Genomic DNA, 19,126 nt, shown 5'->3' with positions numbered 1-19,126 from the left:
GGGACCAGTGACTTAGAGAAGTATATAGTTTAATTTCATGATCTTTCAGGCAATGCAGTTGATGTTTTTAGGGGCTATTTGGATAAATATTTTACACGGAAGTGGCCAGTGTCAATTAAGGGCATTCCAGTTGACCCCAAAATAAGTGACTCTGCTACAACACCTGAGAACATTACATACTAACTTCTTCAAACACCACTGAAACATCAAGACTTCAAAACTGCCATGAGTGATACATTCTACAAACAGCCAGCCTATGGGGAGAGACTTGCCCGCGTGAAATATGACCCTAACCCAACTGTGAGATTAATTTAACATAAACGCATTCATCTCCCCAAAGGGAGACCGAAAATAACCAGGTGACTTCCGCACGGGACGGAGATTCCCAAGGAGACGACTCCTGCGGACACATTCCACGTACCACCAGCCAGCTGCTGGAGAACGCCGGGCTTCCCCCCACCCCCTCGACAGCCGAGGATGCGGTGCACCCCGTGTCCCTGCACACGACCGACCCCTCAACGTTCCCCAAGGACGCGGTGCACCCCCTGCCCCTGGACACGGCCGACCCCTCAACCGTCCCCGAGGGGCCGGCACCTTCGAGCAGAGGGTGCCGCGGAGACTCAGGCACCGGTGAGCTGCCCACCCGGCGAGAGGGACGATGGGTCGGAGTCGGACGCAGAGCATGTCGGAGCGGAGTCGGCGCTCCCGGGCGTCCAGGAGCTCGCCACCCTCGTCGAGAGGCGCTCACCTGCCGGTCGCTAGAGGGGCCCCCCAGGCCCGCCCGGGAAGAAAGGGGACGCGGGGGCCAGAGGGGGACCCACGGGGGAGGCACCCGGGGACGCCCGGAGAGGGTCGGGGGGCACGCGGGGTGGAGGGCAAGTAGCTCCGGAGGGTTGTGGGTCCCGGCCCACCTCCGCCGCTCCTCACCTGCCCAGCGCCCGCTTCATGCCCGCGTCGGCGGCGCAGCGCGGCTCGGCCGGCCCGGGGCCCGCCAGGCACAGGTTCTGCTTCAGGCGGCAGTCGGCGTCCAGCGCCGCGGCGGCCGAGCCGACGGAGGACGAGCCCGAGGCGGCGTGGCGCTCATGCTCCAGGGAGACGGGCTCGGTCCGCTTCCTCATCCCGTGGCCAGCACCGCCGGCCTCACCCTCGCCCTGGGCCTCGCCGCTGGCCGCCGCTCAGGTAAGCAGCCGCTCAGGTGAGCCACCACCGCCGCCGCGGCTTGGAGCCCGCCGCCCTGACGTCCCTGCCGGCCGGGGTGGGGGCGGGGCCGGCGGCCTCCCGGCGCTGATTGGCCAGCGCTGAGTGGCTGTAGGCGGGTACGCTGGCCGGGGCCCCCTACCCGGCGCCCGGCGCGCCCAACATCCCCAGCGGCGATCGCAGCCATCTTGGACACGGGCAAACGAAGCCGCAAGGCGCGTCACCGTTCGGGCGCGGCTGACTGGCGGAGTAGCGCTGGGCAGGGGTCGGGCTAGGTTAGACCCGAACCCGCCTGGTGCCCACTGCAGCGGCCCGAAGGGTACTCCGCGCATATCCCCGGCTCTCTGACTACCCCCAACAGTGGAAACCCCCAAAAAGGTTTTATAAGAATTTACACAACAAAAAGAAGGTGACATGACAATTCTGTCCTAATAATGATTTATAACTATTTTCCCACAAGGACTTTTCTTTAAAAAATATGTGATCTGGTAGTTTTGTTTTTTAATTTGAAACAGAAATGTATAGATATTTCTTTTTTTTTTCTTTTGGGCCGAACGTTTGAAAACTGAGCTGCTTAAAAATTTTACTTTTTTAAAAAAACAGTATTAGATTTTAGATTTTTACAAAGCAGAACTAGCTGATGGGGGAAGAATCCATTTCACAAATTCCCACTTGTGAAACACAAATTAAGTTCTAATTCAACCCATCCTAAAAACAGAAAGGAAAGAGCAGTTTCACCTATTCAGTTTTATAGCTTTGGCTTTCTTTAATATGGCTTTTTTTTTTTTTAAACAAATGATCTACAACCAAGAGATTCGCTGATTTATTCCAAAGTAACTTGTAATTTCAACATTTGTGCCAGTGAAAACTATTGGCAACTGATAATTTAAGATCAATTAGAAACGTCTTTAGAAATTCAATAGCTCCTTTTATTAGCTTTGTAATGATACTTAGAAATTGCAAAAGAATTTCACTGACCATATTACTAAATATCACAAGCAGCATTCATATTTGTCCAAATATACTTTTGGTGAATTCTTTAAAGTAATGTAGAAGCACATACTGGAGACTGGGAATCCAGAAAATAAAGTGTAAAACATTTTTTTACTCTATCACTCACTAAATCCTTTCCAATCAATAGAAAAACAAAAAAGCTAGGAAGGGAGGGCTGGAAAGAAGAGAGTAAGGGGTACTGAGTCTTTCTTGCTGGTATTAGGCCTTGCTCCAGTCCTCAACTCTTGGTCCACGCTCACTCTATAAGTAATCTTATCCAGGCTCTAATCTTATCCAGGTCACCCTACAATGGGGACACCTACATTTGTATCTCCAGTCCACACCTCTTCCTTGAACTCCAGGCTCCTCTATCCAGTGGTCTACTCATCCACTCTGACATCCAACAGGCACCAAAAATCATGTTCAAAGCTGAGCTCTCAGCTCTTCTCCCACCCCAGCTCCATCCATAACCTTCCCCACCTCCAGAATGCTAAGTCCATCCTTACAGTTCCTCAGGCCAAAACCTTTGAGTCATCCTTGATTCCTCCCTTCTCATGACACAGCAGGTCTATCACCAAGCCTGGTCAGCTCTCCTTTCAAAATCTATCCAGGATCAACCACTTCTCACCACCTCCACCATGGGCCAAAGTGCCATAATCCCTCACTTGGATTCTTATAATAGCCTGAATGGTCTCCTGCCTCACTTCTGTCTACTTAATCCAGTGGCCACAAAGGTCTTTTTAAAAACCCTAGATCCAGTTCTGTCACTTATTTGCTCAAAACACTTCAATGGCTCCCCACCTCATGGAAAATAAAACCGAAAGCTTATGAAATGGGCCAACGGGCCCTACTTGACTTGGCCTCAGCCTCCAACCCTCACTCTGTTCTCAGCCACCAGCCTCTCTCTAGCTCACCCTGCTCCAGCATCACTGCCTCCTTGCTGAGGCAGGGGCCCCAGGGTGTGTGTGGCATGTACATGAGTCATCATATCCACATGGCTAACTCCCTTCCACTTTAGGTCTGTGCCTTCTCTGAACACTAACTCAAAACCCTCAGGCCCTCTCACTGTCACAGTTCACCTTCCCTGACTTACACTCTTTTTTTTTTTAATTTTTATTGGAGTATAGTTGCTTTACACCGTTGTGTTAGTTTCTGCTGTACAGCAAGATGAATCAGTTAGAGGTATACATATATCCACTCTTTTTTAGATTTCCTTCCCATTTAGGTCACCACAGATCATTGAGCAGAGTTCCCCATGCTAAACAGGTTCTCATTAGTTATCTATTTTATACATATATGCCCTGACTATTTTATACGTATATGCCCTGACTTATACTCTTCTTAGCACTTTTCACCAATATATTTGTCATCAGTATATCTGTATCTGCGTATTGCTGTTTCCCACACTAGAACTTAGACTCTGACAGCAGGGACTTTGCTGCTTTATCTTCAGTGTCTAGAACAATGCTGAATATGCACTTCATAAATATTTGCTGAAGGAATAATGAATCATCACAAACCCCCAGAAGTGGGTACTACTGCCCCCACTGTATAGGTAAGGAAGTGAGTCTCAGGCCTGAGGTCTGAAATTGAAAAGGTTTATGGCAAAGGAAGGTTGTGGATACTGGTGTTCCTTGGATTACACTATAGAATTGTGTATTTGATAAAAACACTTAGCTAAATTATCCATTACTGTAGAGCTGGGAAGGAAACGTAAGGATAAGATTCAGAGGCTTTGTAGGCCATTCCCAGGCTCATTTCTCAGACCACACATCTACTGTATCTATACTTGCAAAAGAGGAACAAAGTTTCTAGAGTTAGATAGAATGGATCCAAGTAACGTTGTTTGTTTATTTTATTTATTTATTGGCCGTTTGGCATGTGGGATCTTAGTTCCGGACCAGAGATGGAACCAGCGCCCCCTGCAGTGGAAACGTGGATCCTTAACCACTGGACTTCCAGAGAAGTCCAAAGTAACACTGTTTAAAACAAACAAACAAAAAATAGCCACCAGGGAATTCCCTGGTGGTCCAGTGGTTAGGACTCTGCGCACTTCCACTGCAGGGGGCATGGGTTTGAGAACTAAGACCCCGCATGTCACATCGCGGGGCCAAAAAAAAAAAAAAAAGCCAAATAAAACGAATTGTTTCCATAGCAGTAATTCCCACGTTTGATTCTATATGGTTATGAAAATTTCCGTAATCATCTCGGCGGGAGTATGGCTATGTGTATTCATGTTAATCTAGGGCAATCCCCAACAACCACCTTGTGAGTTATTGTACACATGTTTTTAAATGGCTGATTTAATATCAAATGTAGTACGGTGGAGTTGAAGGCTTAAATACAGGGTCTGTCACTTTACGAACTGTGACCTTGGGCAAGTTCTCTAACTTCTGTTTTCTAATCAGTACCAAGAGTCAATAACCACTTTAAGGATAATCGTGAGAATTACGTGAAGTATGTCACAGTCCCTAGCACACAAGAGATACCCAATAAAAGTTGTTTTCCCTTTACCATCACACAAACAAACCCACACTGCAAAACCGAACAGACGCAACGCTGGGTGCTAACATCACTGCACACCTTTGCCGGGCCTGCCTTCTAGACCGCATCGTGCGCGCCCCCGTTAACCTAAACGAGAATGAATGAATCCAACGGAAAAGGGGACGTACGTCCATCCCGAGCTGTGCTGCGCGGGAGCTGTCCTGCGGCTCAGCCTGAGGTCAGACCAAGGCCTGGATAGGAGGGCTGGGCTTAAGCCACACCAAGGTCCGCAAACGCCCAGGTGTGGGGCTTCCTGTGGCACTGCGGCTGCAGAGCGGAGGCAACTGTCCCCTGGCCGCCGCCGTAGCCTGGAGGCCGGCAGTGCGCTCCTATTGGTTGCGCGTTTGGGCGCCAAAGCGGGGCGGAGGCGGGGTCGGCCCAGCGCGTCGCGGACCTGTAGGAGCTGAAGACGTAGGGCCTGGTTAGGCGGCCGTTTGCCTGAGAGCCGGTTGTCTGTAAGGGCCGGCGCGTCCACCATGTTCTGCGAGAGGGCCATGGAGCTGGTCCGCGAGCTGCACCGCGCGGCCGAGGGAAGGCTGCCGGCCTTCAACGTGAGGGCGGCGGGCGGGCGGGCGCCTCCCAGGGGTGGCTTTTCTGGGGACTGCGCAGCCAGGACGGGACGGCGGGTGTGTCCGTGGTTCTCCGCGGTGGATGTGGCCGGGTTGGTTAATGCGGCTTCCCGCGCGCGGTCTGGACGGTCGGCGTCTCGCCCCGGTGACGCGCCGGAGAGGCCCGGAGACGGGTGCTGGAGCGCAGGTGTGAGTTGCCCTGGGGAGGTGTGGACCGGGCTAGCGGGGCGTTAGGGCCGCGCCTGGGAGGATGCGGTGAGCGCAGCCCCGCCGGGGAGCCGGCGGTGCGGACACCCTCTCCCCGCCGGCGAAGGGCGACCGGCGCGGGGTGCGCGGGCCGCAAGGGGGCTCCGGGGCCGGGAGGTTTGCTGTTCACTCACAAGGCATTTCAGGGCAGCGATGGGGTAACTCTTCGTGTTTTGAAGATAACTGTGGCGGCACTTTGGGGAATGGATCGAAGAGAAGAAACAATGGCTTTGGGTGGTTACAGTAGACCACACGAAAGCTGTGTATGGTCCGAACGGCCCTGTCAGCGGGTGCTGAAAGCCGTGTCCTGAGGCAGCGGGACTTGTAGCTACGAGGACAGGGCTGGAGATGGGATGGATAGTGGGAGAGGAGAGGGGACGGCATCTCGGGAGGCTTCTGTCTCTGGTAGCGGAATAAACATCGGAAGTCAGCAGGAGGAGTGTTTGGGGAAGGTGAGTTTTGTTTTGAACATTAAAGAGCAGTTAGTTTGACACTTAGGTCATTTAACGTATGGGGAAACTGAGCCGCGGAAATTATGGATCCAGTTAAGCAACTTGCCTGAACTTGCAGCATATTGGAGCCAGAGCCTCAATCTGAATACAGGTTTCCTAGAGTCCAGTCTGTTGTTCTTGCAACTTCAGACAGTTACTTCATCTAAAAAGTTAGGAGACCACAGTGGGAGGTTCAGTAGAGACGCTGGAATGCAGAGGCGTGGAGGCTGTCAAATGTGGCCCCGCTGGGGTCGGAAGACTAGGTCCTTTGGGGGTCGTGGTACATAGGAGGAAACCAGCCCAAGGGCTCAGAGACTGCCCACGGTGCTGGCTATTCAGACCCTTAGTCCAGCTCTCTTTTCACTCACATTTTAGGATAAGTGTTGGTTTCCGCACTTCGCGGTGGGGGGCTCAGGGGCGGACTTAGAAGTTGTAAAATCACTCGCTTTTCTGGGTCTTAGTTGGCGGAGGTGCACCTTTTCTTGCAGTCGTGCCTGCCTTCGAGGCCGGCCACTGGCACAGCTGAGCTGAGACCAAGAATTGATCTGATTGACCCCACACACTCTTGACCACACAGACTTTCAAGAATTATTCCTCCCAGGCAGATGATGGCTGGTTTAGAGCAGGGACTCTGCCTTGTTCATTCCATAATCCCTCATGGTTAGGTGCTGTGTTCAGCCAATTGGAATGATTATGCACTTTCTACATGCAGAACTGGTAATCGTTTAAGTGAGTTTTTAGAAAAATTACTTTAGGTATCTTTAAAAAATTATTTCACACTTGTCTTTTGTATACCTGCTGATCTACTAATTGTGCAAGAGTTTCAACTATTCCTTAAAATAATATTTGTAATAAATGGAATATTTAACTGAATTCTAATAAATCAGACTTTTCTATGATCTCTTTTTAACCAGCTGATGAAAGAAAAGGTAGAAATCATGCTTTCATTTTTCATCAAGAGTCATTTCTTATATTCGAGCAGGGTTAAGTAAAGTGTAATTCTGTAATTATACCAGTAGTGCCAAAGCACTTTTGCTAATGCATATATTTTGGCTCTAAAAGTAGATGGGTTACTTATCTTTGTTTTGTTTTGGGTGGGGTTTTTTTGGTTGTTGTTATAGCATTAGTGGTTTTTTCCTCCTTTTTAAAAAATTTTCAATTGAAGTATAGTTGGTTTACAATGTTTCAGGTGTAGAGGTTGCTTGTTGACAGACTTATTGTGTGACATTTATGAATTTTATAATTCTAATGTTTTTATCCTTCCAAGGGAAAATTTTGTGTGTGTGTATGTTTTATATCTTTATTGGATTGTAATTGCTTTACAGTGTTGTGTTAGTTTCTGCTGTACAACAAAATGTATCAGCTATATGTTTACATATATCCTCATATCTCCTCCCTCTTGAGCCTCCCTCCCACCCTCCCCATCCCACCCCTCTAGGTCATCACAAAGCACTGAGCTGATCTCCCTGTGCTATACTGCACCTTCCCACTAGGTATCTATTTTATACATGGTAGTGTATATATGTCAGTGCTACTCTCTCAATTTGTCTCACCCTCCCCTTCCCCCCTGTGTCCACAAGTCCGTTCTCTATGTATGCATCTCTATTCCTGCCACTAGGTTCATCAGTACCATTTTTCTAGATTCCATATATATGCGTTAAAATACAGTATTTGTTTTTTTCTTTCTTACTTCACTCTGTATGACAGACTCTAGGTCTGTCCACATCCTTACAAATGACTCAATTTCGTTCCTTTTTATGGCTGAGTAATATTCCATTGTATTTATGTACCACATCTTCTTTACCCATTCATCAGTTGATGGACATTTAGGTTGCTTCCATGTCCTGGCTGTTGTAAATAGTGCTGCAATGAACATTGGGGTGCATGCATCTTTTTGAATTATGGTTTTCTCCGTGTATATGCTCAGTAGTCGGATTGCTGGGTCGTATGGTAGTTCTATTTTCAGTTTTTTAACGAACCTCCATACTGTTCTCCGTAGTGGCTGTATTGATTTACATTCCCCTCAACAATGCAGGAGGGTTCCCTTTTCTCCACACCCTCTCCGGCATTGATTATAGTTTTTTGATGATGGCCATTCTGACTGGTGTGAGGTGATACCTCATTGTGGTTTTGATTTGCTTGTCTCTAATGATTTGCCTAATGATTTCTCTAATGATTTGCTCAAGTAGAAAAACTCTTTTGACCTTTCTATTTTCTATTCTAGCAGTGGGTTTTTTTTTTGGTAGTAACCTTTTAAGATCATTTTCCAGTAAATAATAAATTATGTACTTTTGTCATGCATTATTGCTTCTATAGGGCTATTGATTTTTTTTGTCATTAGTTTTATCGAGGTATAATTTATATACAACAAAATGCACATTTTAATAGACATTTGAATTTTGACAAATGTATACAATCCTTATAACCAGCAACCCAGTCAAGATTTCTGTCACCCCAAGGATTCCCTTTTCTCTTTTGTAGCTACTAGCTACCTCCCATCTGCAGCCTTAGGCAACCATGGATTTTCTTTCTGTGCTACAGATTATATCTGTCTTTTTAAATGTATTTATGGAGTCAGCATGCTCGGAGTTGCAAACTTTTCTGGACGGGGCCAGTTAGAAGCATACAGTGTGTACTCCTTTCTGTCTGACTTCTTTTCTCAGTACAGTATATTCAAGATTATCTTGGGCTTCCGTGGTGGCACAGTGGTTGAGAGTCCGCCTGCCGATGCAGGGAACACGGGTTCGTGCCCCGATCCGGGAAGATCCCACATGCCGCAGAGCAGCTCGGCCCGTGAGCCATGGCCGCTGAGCCTGCGCGTCCGGAGCCTGTGCTCCGCAAGGGGAGAGGCCACAACAGTGGGAGGCCCACATACCGCAAAAAAAAAAAAAAAAAGATTATCCTTAATCAGTATGTTAATTGCGTATTTTGTGTTAGTAATTCATTCCTTTTTATTTTTTTAAATTATGGTAAAATATATATAACTTAAAATTTGCCATTTTTAAGTGTACACTTCAATGGCATTAATTATATTCACATTGTTGTGCAACCATCACTCTTATTTCCAAAACTTCATAACCCCAAACAAACTCTATAACCTTTAAGCAATAACTCCCCACTCCTCTTTCCCCTCAGCTCCTGGTAACCTCTAATCTACTTTGTCTCTGTGAATTTGCCTATTTCAGATAAGTGGAATCATACAATATTTGTCCTTCTGTGTCTGGCTTATTTCACTAAGCATAATGTTTTCAAGGTTCATCCATGTTGTTGCATGTATCAGTACTTCATTTCTTATTTTGGCTGAATAATATTACATTGAATGGATATACAGTATTTGGTTTATCTGTTCATCAGTTGGACATTTGGGTTGTTTCCATTTTTTGGCTGTTATGAATAATGCTGCTCTGAACATTTGTGTACAAGTTTCTGTATGAACATAGGTTTTCAGTTCTCTTGAGTATATACCTGGGAGTGGAATTGCTGGTTAATATGGTAATTCTGTGTTTAACTTTTTGTGGACTCATCAGACTGTTTTCTGCAGGGCTGTACCATTTTACATTCCTACCTGCATTGTACAAGGGTTCCAATTTCTCCCCATCCTCTCCAACACTTGTTATCATGGCCATCCTAGTAGGTGTGGAAGGACTATTGGTTTTTTTTTTTTGGCTATGTTAGGTCTTCGTTGCTGTGCGTGGGCTTTCTCTAGTTGTGACGAGCAGGGGCTACCCTTTGTTGTGGTGCATGGATTTCTCATTGCAGTGGCTTCTCTTGTTGCAGAGCACAGGCTCTAGGCGCGAGGGCTTCAGTAGTTGTGGCACATGGGCTCAGTAGTTGTGGCTCGCAGGCTCTAGAGTGCAGGCTCAGTAGTTGTGGCACACGGGCTTAGTTGCTCTGCGGCATGTGGGATCTTCCCGGACCAGGGCTTGAACCCGTGTCCCCTGCATTGGCAGGCAGATTCTTAACCACTGCACCACCAGGCAAGTCCTGTACTATTGGTTTTTGATAACATACATAAATCAAAGATAAACAGAGATAAAATATTGCTACAAACTTGGTGGGGGAATTAATGAGTGTAATTTTATATCTTCTAGGAGGATGGACTCAGGCAAGTTCTGGAGGAGATGAAAGCTTTATATGAACAAAACCAATCTGATGTGTAAGTTGATAAGATTGATATTTTAAAACAATTTAAGAAATATGATATTGAAATCAGATAATCTTAACAGTTTTAATTTTTAAATTTCTTTTATTATTTTAAAATTAATTTATTATTTATTTATTTATTTTTGGCTGCGTTGGGTCTTCATTGCTGTACGCGGGCTTTCTCTAGTTGCGGCGAGCGGGAGCTGCTCTTCATTGTGGTGCATGGGCTTCTCATTGAGGTTGCTTATCTTGTTGCAGAGCACAGGCTCTAGGCGCGCAGGCTTCAATAGTTGCGGCTTGCGGGCTTTAGAGTGCAGGCTTAGTAGTTGTGGCGCACAGGCTTAGTTGCTCTGCGGCATGTGGGATCTTCCTGGACCAGGGATTGAACCCATGTACCCTGCATTGGCAGGCGGATTCCTAACCACTGCGCCACCGGGGAAGTCCCAACATTAGATTTTAGATATGATTTGGTTTTTCTAATTCTCTGTGAGCCTGATCATACCCTAACTATACAGAACTAGAGGGATTTGTGTTAATCACTGCTATGTCCATGGGGATTCAAACAGTGCTTGGCACATGGTAGATGTTCAATAAATATTTGTTGTTTGACTGATGTGACTTGAAAGGAATCGGGGTCGACCTCAAAGAGATGAGACAGGAGTAAGTAACAACCTTAATAAGTGAAATGTATTGTTTCTACTGCTTGTTTTCATCAGTAGAAGACTTAGTGGGTTAAAAGGAGAACAGGCAGTTTGTAAACTTAGCAGGAGCAGCAGTGACTTATAATATCTTGAATGGAGTTCACTGAGAACTAGTGCTACAGAAGGCTTGGTAGGTGAGAGGGTTCTTGAGTTACAGACTATTTAGAGCCAAGCATGGTAGTTGGCCCAGTGGAGAATTTGGGCTGAATGACCAACTTCATAGGGTCCTGTGATTTGGTGAAGAGTAGGACACAGAGTACTAACTGCTGGATCAAAGGCGAAGTATTCAGATCTCAACCTGTCTGCAACATGAGGTTTTATGTTTGGCCTTGTTAGAGAGTGTTTTCATCAGTTAGTTGGACATAGAAATCAGTACTATGCTGTTAAGATTTGTGGAGTACACAGAACAGTAGGCACATTTTGCAGTTACTGTATTTAAGGATAGAAACAGATGGAACAAGGAACTGAACTGCAACGGGTCTGCAGTAAATGTAAGGGAAATGTAAAGTCCTGAACTGTTCATTTGTTCATTCAGTAGATATGTCCTAAACAATTATGAGCTGATAAATGGCTCTGGTATTTCAATTGTGAACAACATAATCAAGATTTTTGCCCCCATGACCTCACAGTGTAAGGCAGAAGGCAGATATTAAATACAGATACACCAAGTTGGAATACATGCTATGAAGGAAAACAGCAGCACTAGGAGAGAATAATGAATTGAAAATATTAGTAGATTGAGGAATCAGGGAAGTTCTCTCCAAGGAAGAGACATTTCAGCTGGGGCCTGAAGGAGAAGCAGGTTTTAGCGAGGCAGTAATTGGGGCAGAGAGCATTCTAGGTGGAGGAAACAGCATATGCAAAGACCCTGAGTCATGAAAGAGGGTGGGATGCTCAGGGAACTGATCATTAAAGAAAGCCAGTGTGGCTGAAACTTAGTGAGCAGGCAAAGGGTGACACCAGGTGAGATTTTTAAGCATGTGGGGCAGGGGGAGGCATGTTTGTGTTTTAAAAGACCACCCTGGCTGCTGCTGTGGTTAGTAGATGGAGGGGCTGAGAGGATAGGGAGGCATGCTGGTCATGCAGGTGGCAGGAGAGGTAAGCCAGACTAGGGAGAAAGTGAACAGTTTATAGACATATTTAGGAGGTGGCCTAACAGGCCTTGGTCCAGTAAGAGGATGATTTTCCTATATTCATACCATCTGGAAATTCATGATCCAAAATTCTGTGCCCTATCCTCCTAGTTTGGTTCTTGGGGGTCAGTCACTATTACCAGTTTCTGGTTAAAATTATTTCTCAGAAGAAATCTATTCCTATTTAATTACTCATGTGTAAATGTGAGTTTTTTAAGGAAGTTCTTATGTACCTAATAAAATACTCTGATGTTAGGTTGGCTGTATTTTATTTGTGCTATTTCTTTATAATACAGAGCACATTGTAAACAATGTGGAGAATAGGGAATTCCCTGGTTGTCCAGTGGTTAGGACTCTGTGTTTCCACTGCAGGGGGCATGGGTTCGATTCCTGGTTGGGGAACTCAGATCCTGCAAGCCTCTTGGTGTGGCCAAAAACAAAAAAACAACAACAAAAAAATGTGGAGAATAAATCTAACGTTTGTAGAGTGGCAGAAGTGTATAGAACAATCTAGAAGACATGGTAAAATGGGACATATATTTTACCTCTATTTTCAGGGCCTGGCGCAGGCACGTATATTTTGTATTTGTTTCCTTTTAAAACTCCAGAGTAGATTCTAATTCATTCTGTATACCTGGCTTTGTTTTGTTTTGTTTCCAGTTTTTTTTTATTATGGTAAAATACACATCACATAAAGTTTACTATCTTAACTTTTTTTTTTTTTTTTTTTTTGGCCACACTGTGGGGCATGTGGGATCCTAGTTCCCTGCCCCCTGCCCTGCAGTGGAAGTGTGGAGTCCCAATTACTGGACCACCAGAAAAGTCCCCTGTCTTAACCATTTTTAAGCATACAGTTCAGTGTATTCAGTACATTCATAATGTCATATAGCCATCACCATCATCTCCAGAATTCTTCATCTTGTAAAACTGAAACACCATACCCATTAAACAATTGTACATTTGGTTTTATTTTATTTTATTTATTTATTTTTTGGCTGTGCCACGAGGCTTGTGGGATCTTAGTTCCCTGACCAGGGATTGAACCCGTGCCCTCAGCAGTGAAAGTGCAGAGTCCTAACCACTGGACCACCAGGGAATTCCCAAACATCTGGTTTTAAAGTGCAATACTCGTCTAATATCCAAGGAGATATATATTTTATAGGGTAAAACCAAAATTTTCTCCCTCTCTGTGTGAAGGACCCTAAAGTACAGAACATGCACATAGTTGAAGATCAATAAATATTTGTTGGATGAGTGGAGGACCATCTGACTCCAGAATTCTTAGCTCACTTTATTAGAATGAGGATTTGGAAGTACCACAAAAAGAGGACTCCAAAGGATCAGAACATGATGTGAGGCCATAATCTTATGCACCGTGATACTCGATCTGTCGCTTATCCCACCATGAAAAAGTGATTGCAAAAAGTGAGGAAACACAATATTTGTCTTTTGGAGACAATGGAGATTAATCAGTGTGCAAAATGCAAAGTGCCACATGGCTAAACAAAACACTGAGAATGTGATCCTAGGCAATTTAGTTAGCTTTTGGCTTTTTAAATCTTTTAACATGTTAGCAAAAGCTCTGATGTGGAGGCAGGTACTATTTGGGTAGGTTAACTGCTAACATAAATGGATAAAAACAAGCATGGAGTCAGTTGTTAGTTGGCTTGGAAAATTCGACATATACTGAAATAGACATTCTTTTCCTCCTTAAATGTTTTACCAGGAATGAAGCGAAGTCAGGTGGACGAAGTGATTTGATACCAACCATCAAGTTTCGACACTGTTCTTTGTTAAGAAATCAGCGCTGCACTGTAGCATACCTGTGAGCTTCTCTGTGTTTGCTGGGGTGGCAGGGAGCAGTGGAGGGTTCCCATGTGGTTTCCTAATTAAACATTTTATATGGATAACAGGAATTCTTAGATTTGTCTTTTATAAGCATTCTAAATTCTTCTTTTTTTTCTATTTAAACATTTTTTTATAATGAAAAATTGCAGTATTCATAAAATTAGGGAATAATATTACAAACCCCCATGGAGCCATCATATAGGCTTAACAATTCTTAACATTTTGCCATAATTGCTTCATCTTGTTTTATTTGTCTATGCTAAAACATTGTAGAACATTGGGCATTTTACCGCTGAATACCTTAGTATGCATCTTTAAGAAATAAGGACCTTTTGGACCTTTTCTTACATGACCACTATGATTCTCATACCTAGAGGAATGAACCCGACTTCACAGCATCCATCCATCCTGTATTCCTATTCTCCCTGTTGTCCCAAAGATGTCCTCTTACAATGGTTTGTTTGCCTCAGGAACCAAATAAAAGTCCACATGTTAAATTTTGGTGCTTGAGTCTGGAGTCTCTCTTGATCAAAACAACTTCTGATATCCCTCTGTTATGCCATCTAATACCTTATTAATGTCCTAGGTATGACCGATTGCTTCGGATTAGAGCACTCAGGTGGGAATGTGGCAGTGTCTTGCCAAGTGCTTTACGATTTCACATGTCTGCTGAAGAAGTAAGTCAGCATTGTTGTTCAAATTTGTGAATTTGGAAAATCACTGAGGTTATGGCAGTGTTCTGTAATAGTATTTATAGTATTTCTCATTTTTTGTTTTAACATTTGTTTTTGAGTAATTTTTGGTCTGTAATATATACTGTGATGAGAATGGTAGGAGTAATTCTAAATGCTATATGGAAAACTACTATTACTTAACAAAATAAAGGGTCCCATTATGTTACTTGTTAGTGATCCATCAGTAGGATGAAAAACCTGGCATTATTATTGGGAGATTTTCCATAACATATGTGGGTATACATAATTTGCTTATCAATGTGAATACTTGAATTCTTGATTTATCCAGTCATTAAGGGACAATATTTAAGGACACAGGATTGGAGCCAAGCAAACCTGTGTACAAACCTTGGCTCTGCCACTGTCAGATCTTGGGCAAGTGACTCGACCTCTCCCTGTGCCTAAATTCCCTCATTTACAAAGTGAGGGTCATACTGCCCGCGGTGTTGCAGTGACTTCGGGCACTACCTAAAGTTAGACCAGACTTCATAGCTTAAGACTGCTCTCACTTCAGATACCAGCCGTAAAGTTTGAGGTTCCCAAGGCCACCCTCCCTTCTGACCAACTGGCTACAAATTCAGAGGTTCCCACCATCCCCTCAGGTTTGGGGCTTTTAGCCTCCTGATATTAGTCCAACTTGGAGAGAAGAGAGGGGAGCTAGAAGTAGAGCTCAGTCACCTGTGATTCAATCAACCATGATTTGATCAATCGATCAAGCCTATGCAATGGTACCCCAGAGCTGTGTGAGCTTCCCTGTTTGACAGTACTTTGTGTGTGTTGTTACATATCAGTGTGCCAGGAGGGTGGTGTTTCCTGATTCCTCAGGGAGAGGATACTCAAAGCTTCACATTTGGAACTCCCAGACCTCATCCTGGATGTCTCTTCCTTTGGCTGGTTCTGATTTGTATCTGCAATAAAACTGTGATTGTCAGTGTAGTGCTTTCCTGGGTTCTGTGAGTCATTCTGGCAATTTATTTAACCTGAGGGAGGGGTGTGTGTATGTATGCGCACACACACTTTACTAATGCAGGTTACGTGTATAGTCTTTTAGAAGTTATCTTGTTTTACCTTTCACAAAGAGATTTACAGTACTGGAATAGATTTTTGTGAATAATGTAAGAGCCTAGTTGCATTTTGAATATGGATATTGAGGTGGCATCATTTATTGAAAAGGTTCTCTTTTCCCCTTGCTCTGTGCACAGTGCCTCTTGTCATAAATTGAATGTCAATATATTTGTGGATTTTGGATGGGGGACTTTCTCTTCTTTCTTAGTTTATTTGTCCTTGTACCAATTTAATATTGTTTAAATTATTGGAATTTTATAGTCTTGAGTAAGTGTTCCCATCTTGTTCTTCTTTTTCAATGTCTTCACTGCTTTTGGCCTTCTGCATTTACTTGCAAATTTTGGACTCAATTTATCAAGTTCCATTTTTTAAAAAATTGGGGTTTTGATTGAGATTGAATCGGATCTGTAGATCAGTTGACGTTATTACAATACTGAATCACCCAATCCTTGAAAGTGGTATATCCTTCCACATATTTTGCTTTTCTTTAATTTATCTCAACAATTAAAAAAAAAAAAGATTTACTGAGGTATAATTTACATCCCCTAAAGTTTATCCTTTTAAAGTATACAATTCAGTGTATTTAGGATATTTACAGTTGTGCATCCATCACCACCATCTTATCCAGAACATATTCTGTCCCCTCTTCCCAGGCCCTAGAGACCACTACTCTACTTTCTTCATGGATTGGCCTAGTATGGATTTTTCATATGAGTGGAATTGTACAATATGTGGCCTTTTGTGTTTTTCACTCAGCATGTTTTCAAGGTTCATCCATGTGGTAACACATATAAGAGCTCCACTCTGATTTACGACTGAATAAACCCGTTGTAGGGATGTACACATCTTATCCATTCATCAGTTGATGGACATTTGGGTGTTTTTCTCAACAGCATTTTATAGCTTTCAGAAAACCTGTCAATACAGAGTTTGAAGTTTGAAGAGATCATAATTCTGAAATGGTGTATTTTTCATGGTTTGGTTTCTGGTGGAAAGCTCATTAGGTCTGTGATTAAGTATGCTGGGATGCAAGTTCTGTGAGAACAGAGATGTTTGTTCACTTTGTTAAATGATCCTAAGTACCTGGACCAGTGCCTGGTTCATAACAGGCAGTCACTAATATTTGTAGTTTGAATGAATGGTCGTAGTAATGATCCATGTGGGGATGTGTGCTGTTTTTGAAAGGATTAGTATATAATTTCTGCAAGTTTGTTTTCTTACAGCTTTGTCAAATGGCCATCTTTATGTTTGTAGATGGAATGGTTCAATCATTACAAAAAGTCCCTTGCTACCTACATGAGGTCGTTGGGAGGAGATGAAGGTTTGGACATCACACAGGATATGAAACCTCCAAAAAGCCTATACATAGAAGTAAGTATACCTTTTTAAAGTGGATTTTTCTTTAATGCATAGACTGTGATGACTTTTATCTAAGGGGTGATGTGGCACATATATACAGTGGAATATTACTCAGCCATAAAAAAAACCGAAATTGAGTTACTCGTAGAGAGGTGGATGGACCTAGAGTCTGTCATACAAAGTGAAGTAAGTCAGAAAGAGAAAAACAAATACCGTATGCTATCACATATATATGGAATCTAAAAAAAAAGGTTCTGAAGAACCTAGGGGCAGGACAGGAATAAAGATGCAGACATAGAGGATGGACTTGAGGACACGGGGAGGGGGAAGGGTAAGCTGGGACGAAGTGAGAGAGTGGCATGGACATATATACACTACCAAATGTAAAATAGCTAGCTAGTGGGAAGCAGCCACATAGCACAGGGAGATCAGCTCGGTTCTCTGTGACCACCTAGAGGGGGGGGATAGGGAGGGTGGGAGGGAGACGCAGGAGGGAGGAGATATGGGGATATATGTATATGTATAGCTGATTCACTTTGTTATAAAGCAGAAACAAACACACCATTGTAAAGCAATTATACTCCAATAAAGATGTTAAAAAAAAGGGGGGGGGGTGCTTCCCTGGTGGCGCAGTGGTTGAGAGTCTGCCTGCCAATTCAGGGGACACGGGTTCATGCCCCGGTCCGGGAAGATCCCACATGCCGCGGAGCGGCTAGGCCCGTGAGCCATGACCGCTGAGCCTGCGCGCCCGGAGCCTGTGCTGCGCAAGGGGAGAGGCCACAACAGTGAGAGGCCCGCGTACCACAAAAAAAAAAAAAAGAAAAGGGGTATATGAATATATATTAGTTTATACAGGCATACCTTGGAGATATCATGGGTTTGGTTTAAGACCCACAATAAAGTGCATATTGAATAAAGTGAGTCACGAAATGTTTTGGTTTCCCAGTACATATAAAAGTTATGTTTACACTATACTGTAGTCTGTTGAATATGCATTAGCATTATAATGCTAACCATCATCTGACAATGCAGGGTTGCCACAAACCTTCAATTTATAAAAAGTGAGAAGCACTATAAAGCAAAGCACAAGAAAGGAAACAAACTCAAACCAAAAATTTTACCTGTAGGTGGTGGCAGGAATAGGATGGAACAGCTAAAATTTTCTGACTGTACCTGTTTTAAAAGTTTTAACTTTGGAACCATGTAAATATTTTACATATTGTTAAAACAAAATGAAATCAAAGTGGAAAACCAACCTACACATTTTGAAAACAAAATGAAACAAATGAACCTGTGTTTTCATGTTGGTAGATTAGTCAAACGGGTTATTTAAATTACTTTAAAACACATAGATTGATTGTATTTCCCTAGTAGGTACATACGAAGGATGAAAAGAATTACAAAGAAATCTTAGCCTGTTTTTTGTAATCATATTATTCGTAATAATGTTATTAGTAATAATATTCCTGAGAATAATATAATATTCTTTAATAAACAGTTTATATATTGAAGAATAGAGCAAAAAAGTAATAGCATGGACTCATGTTGAATCATCTCTTCTAAAGAAGTATTTCTTAGCTCTGTCCACTGAAAAGGCCTAGAAACAAGGACCAACCCAGTAGCCATGAGCATCCACATTCTTGAGTCTATATGCCATTTCCTGTGAAAGGAAACCAGGACTCCTGGGGGGGAAATGGCTGATTCCAGGTCTCAAATAGATTAAAGATGTACAAGCTGAGCATGGAAAGCAAAGAAAGTATCAAGGACTACAAGGGGAGTGCTGAAAAGACTTGGGAGCTGATTCGAAGGAGCTCTCATTAGCCAAAGAAAGGACAATTTGAGCATCAAAATGATAAGCTGCAGTGAATTGCATCACATCAATTGCGTTAGAAGCATGAATGATAATGACACCTAACAACAGCAGTTTTAAAACTGAAACCTCTTTGGGTCTCCTTGGAGAATATGAAGGATGCAACTCATTTTGGAAAATGGTAAATGAAAGAATGGAGTCAAGCATCCATCTGCCGTTACTACACAAATTCTATCTCAGGGTAGCCAAATTGTTTACGAGGGAAATCTCTTTTGTATAGAAGAATTCCAGCT

The 19,126-nt window shown here is 43.6% G+C and overlaps 2 protein-coding genes and 1 non-coding gene across 3 annotated transcripts in view; 1 reads left to right on the top strand and 2 right to left on the bottom strand.

The window, feature by feature from the left end:
• Positions 1-1,253, bottom strand: part of ABHD12 (abhydrolase domain containing 12, lysophospholipase) — a 71,071-nt gene extending 69,818 nt beyond the window's left edge. Inside the window, exon 1 of the mRNA XM_007451442.1 lies at positions 928-1,253. Coding sequence (XP_007451504.1) covers positions 928-1,118 — 191 coding nt within the window. The 5' untranslated portion in view covers positions 1,119-1,253. The remainder of the gene's footprint in view (positions 1-927) is intronic.
• A 3,954-nt stretch (positions 1,254-5,207) lies between these two features.
• The window catches only part of GINS1 (GINS complex subunit 1), a 19,737-nt gene continuing 5,818 nt past the window's right edge, over positions 5,208-19,126 (top strand). The window contains exons 1-5 of the mRNA XM_007451441.1: positions 5,208-5,285; positions 10,132-10,196; positions 13,744-13,842; positions 14,452-14,542; positions 16,919-17,035. Coding sequence (XP_007451503.1) covers positions 5,211-5,285; positions 10,132-10,196; positions 13,744-13,842; positions 14,452-14,542; positions 16,919-17,035 — 447 coding nt within the window. The 5' untranslated portion in view covers positions 5,208-5,210. The remainder of the gene's footprint in view (positions 5,286-10,131; positions 10,197-13,743; positions 13,843-14,451; positions 14,543-16,918; positions 17,036-19,126) is intronic.
• TRNAE-UUC (transfer RNA glutamic acid (anticodon UUC)) lies at positions 13,041-13,113 on the bottom strand. Its single transcript has one exon. It is a non-coding gene; the product is annotated as a tRNA-Glu (tRNA).

The sequence above is a fragment of the Lipotes vexillifer genome, unplaced genomic scaffold, assembly GCF_000442215.2.
Source record: "Lipotes vexillifer unplaced genomic scaffold, Lipotes_vexillifer_v1.1 scaffold670, whole genome shotgun sequence".
Lineage (NCBI taxonomy): Eukaryota > Metazoa > Chordata > Mammalia > Artiodactyla > Lipotidae > Lipotes > Lipotes vexillifer.
This window is presented reverse-complemented; position numbering and strand designations above follow the sequence as displayed.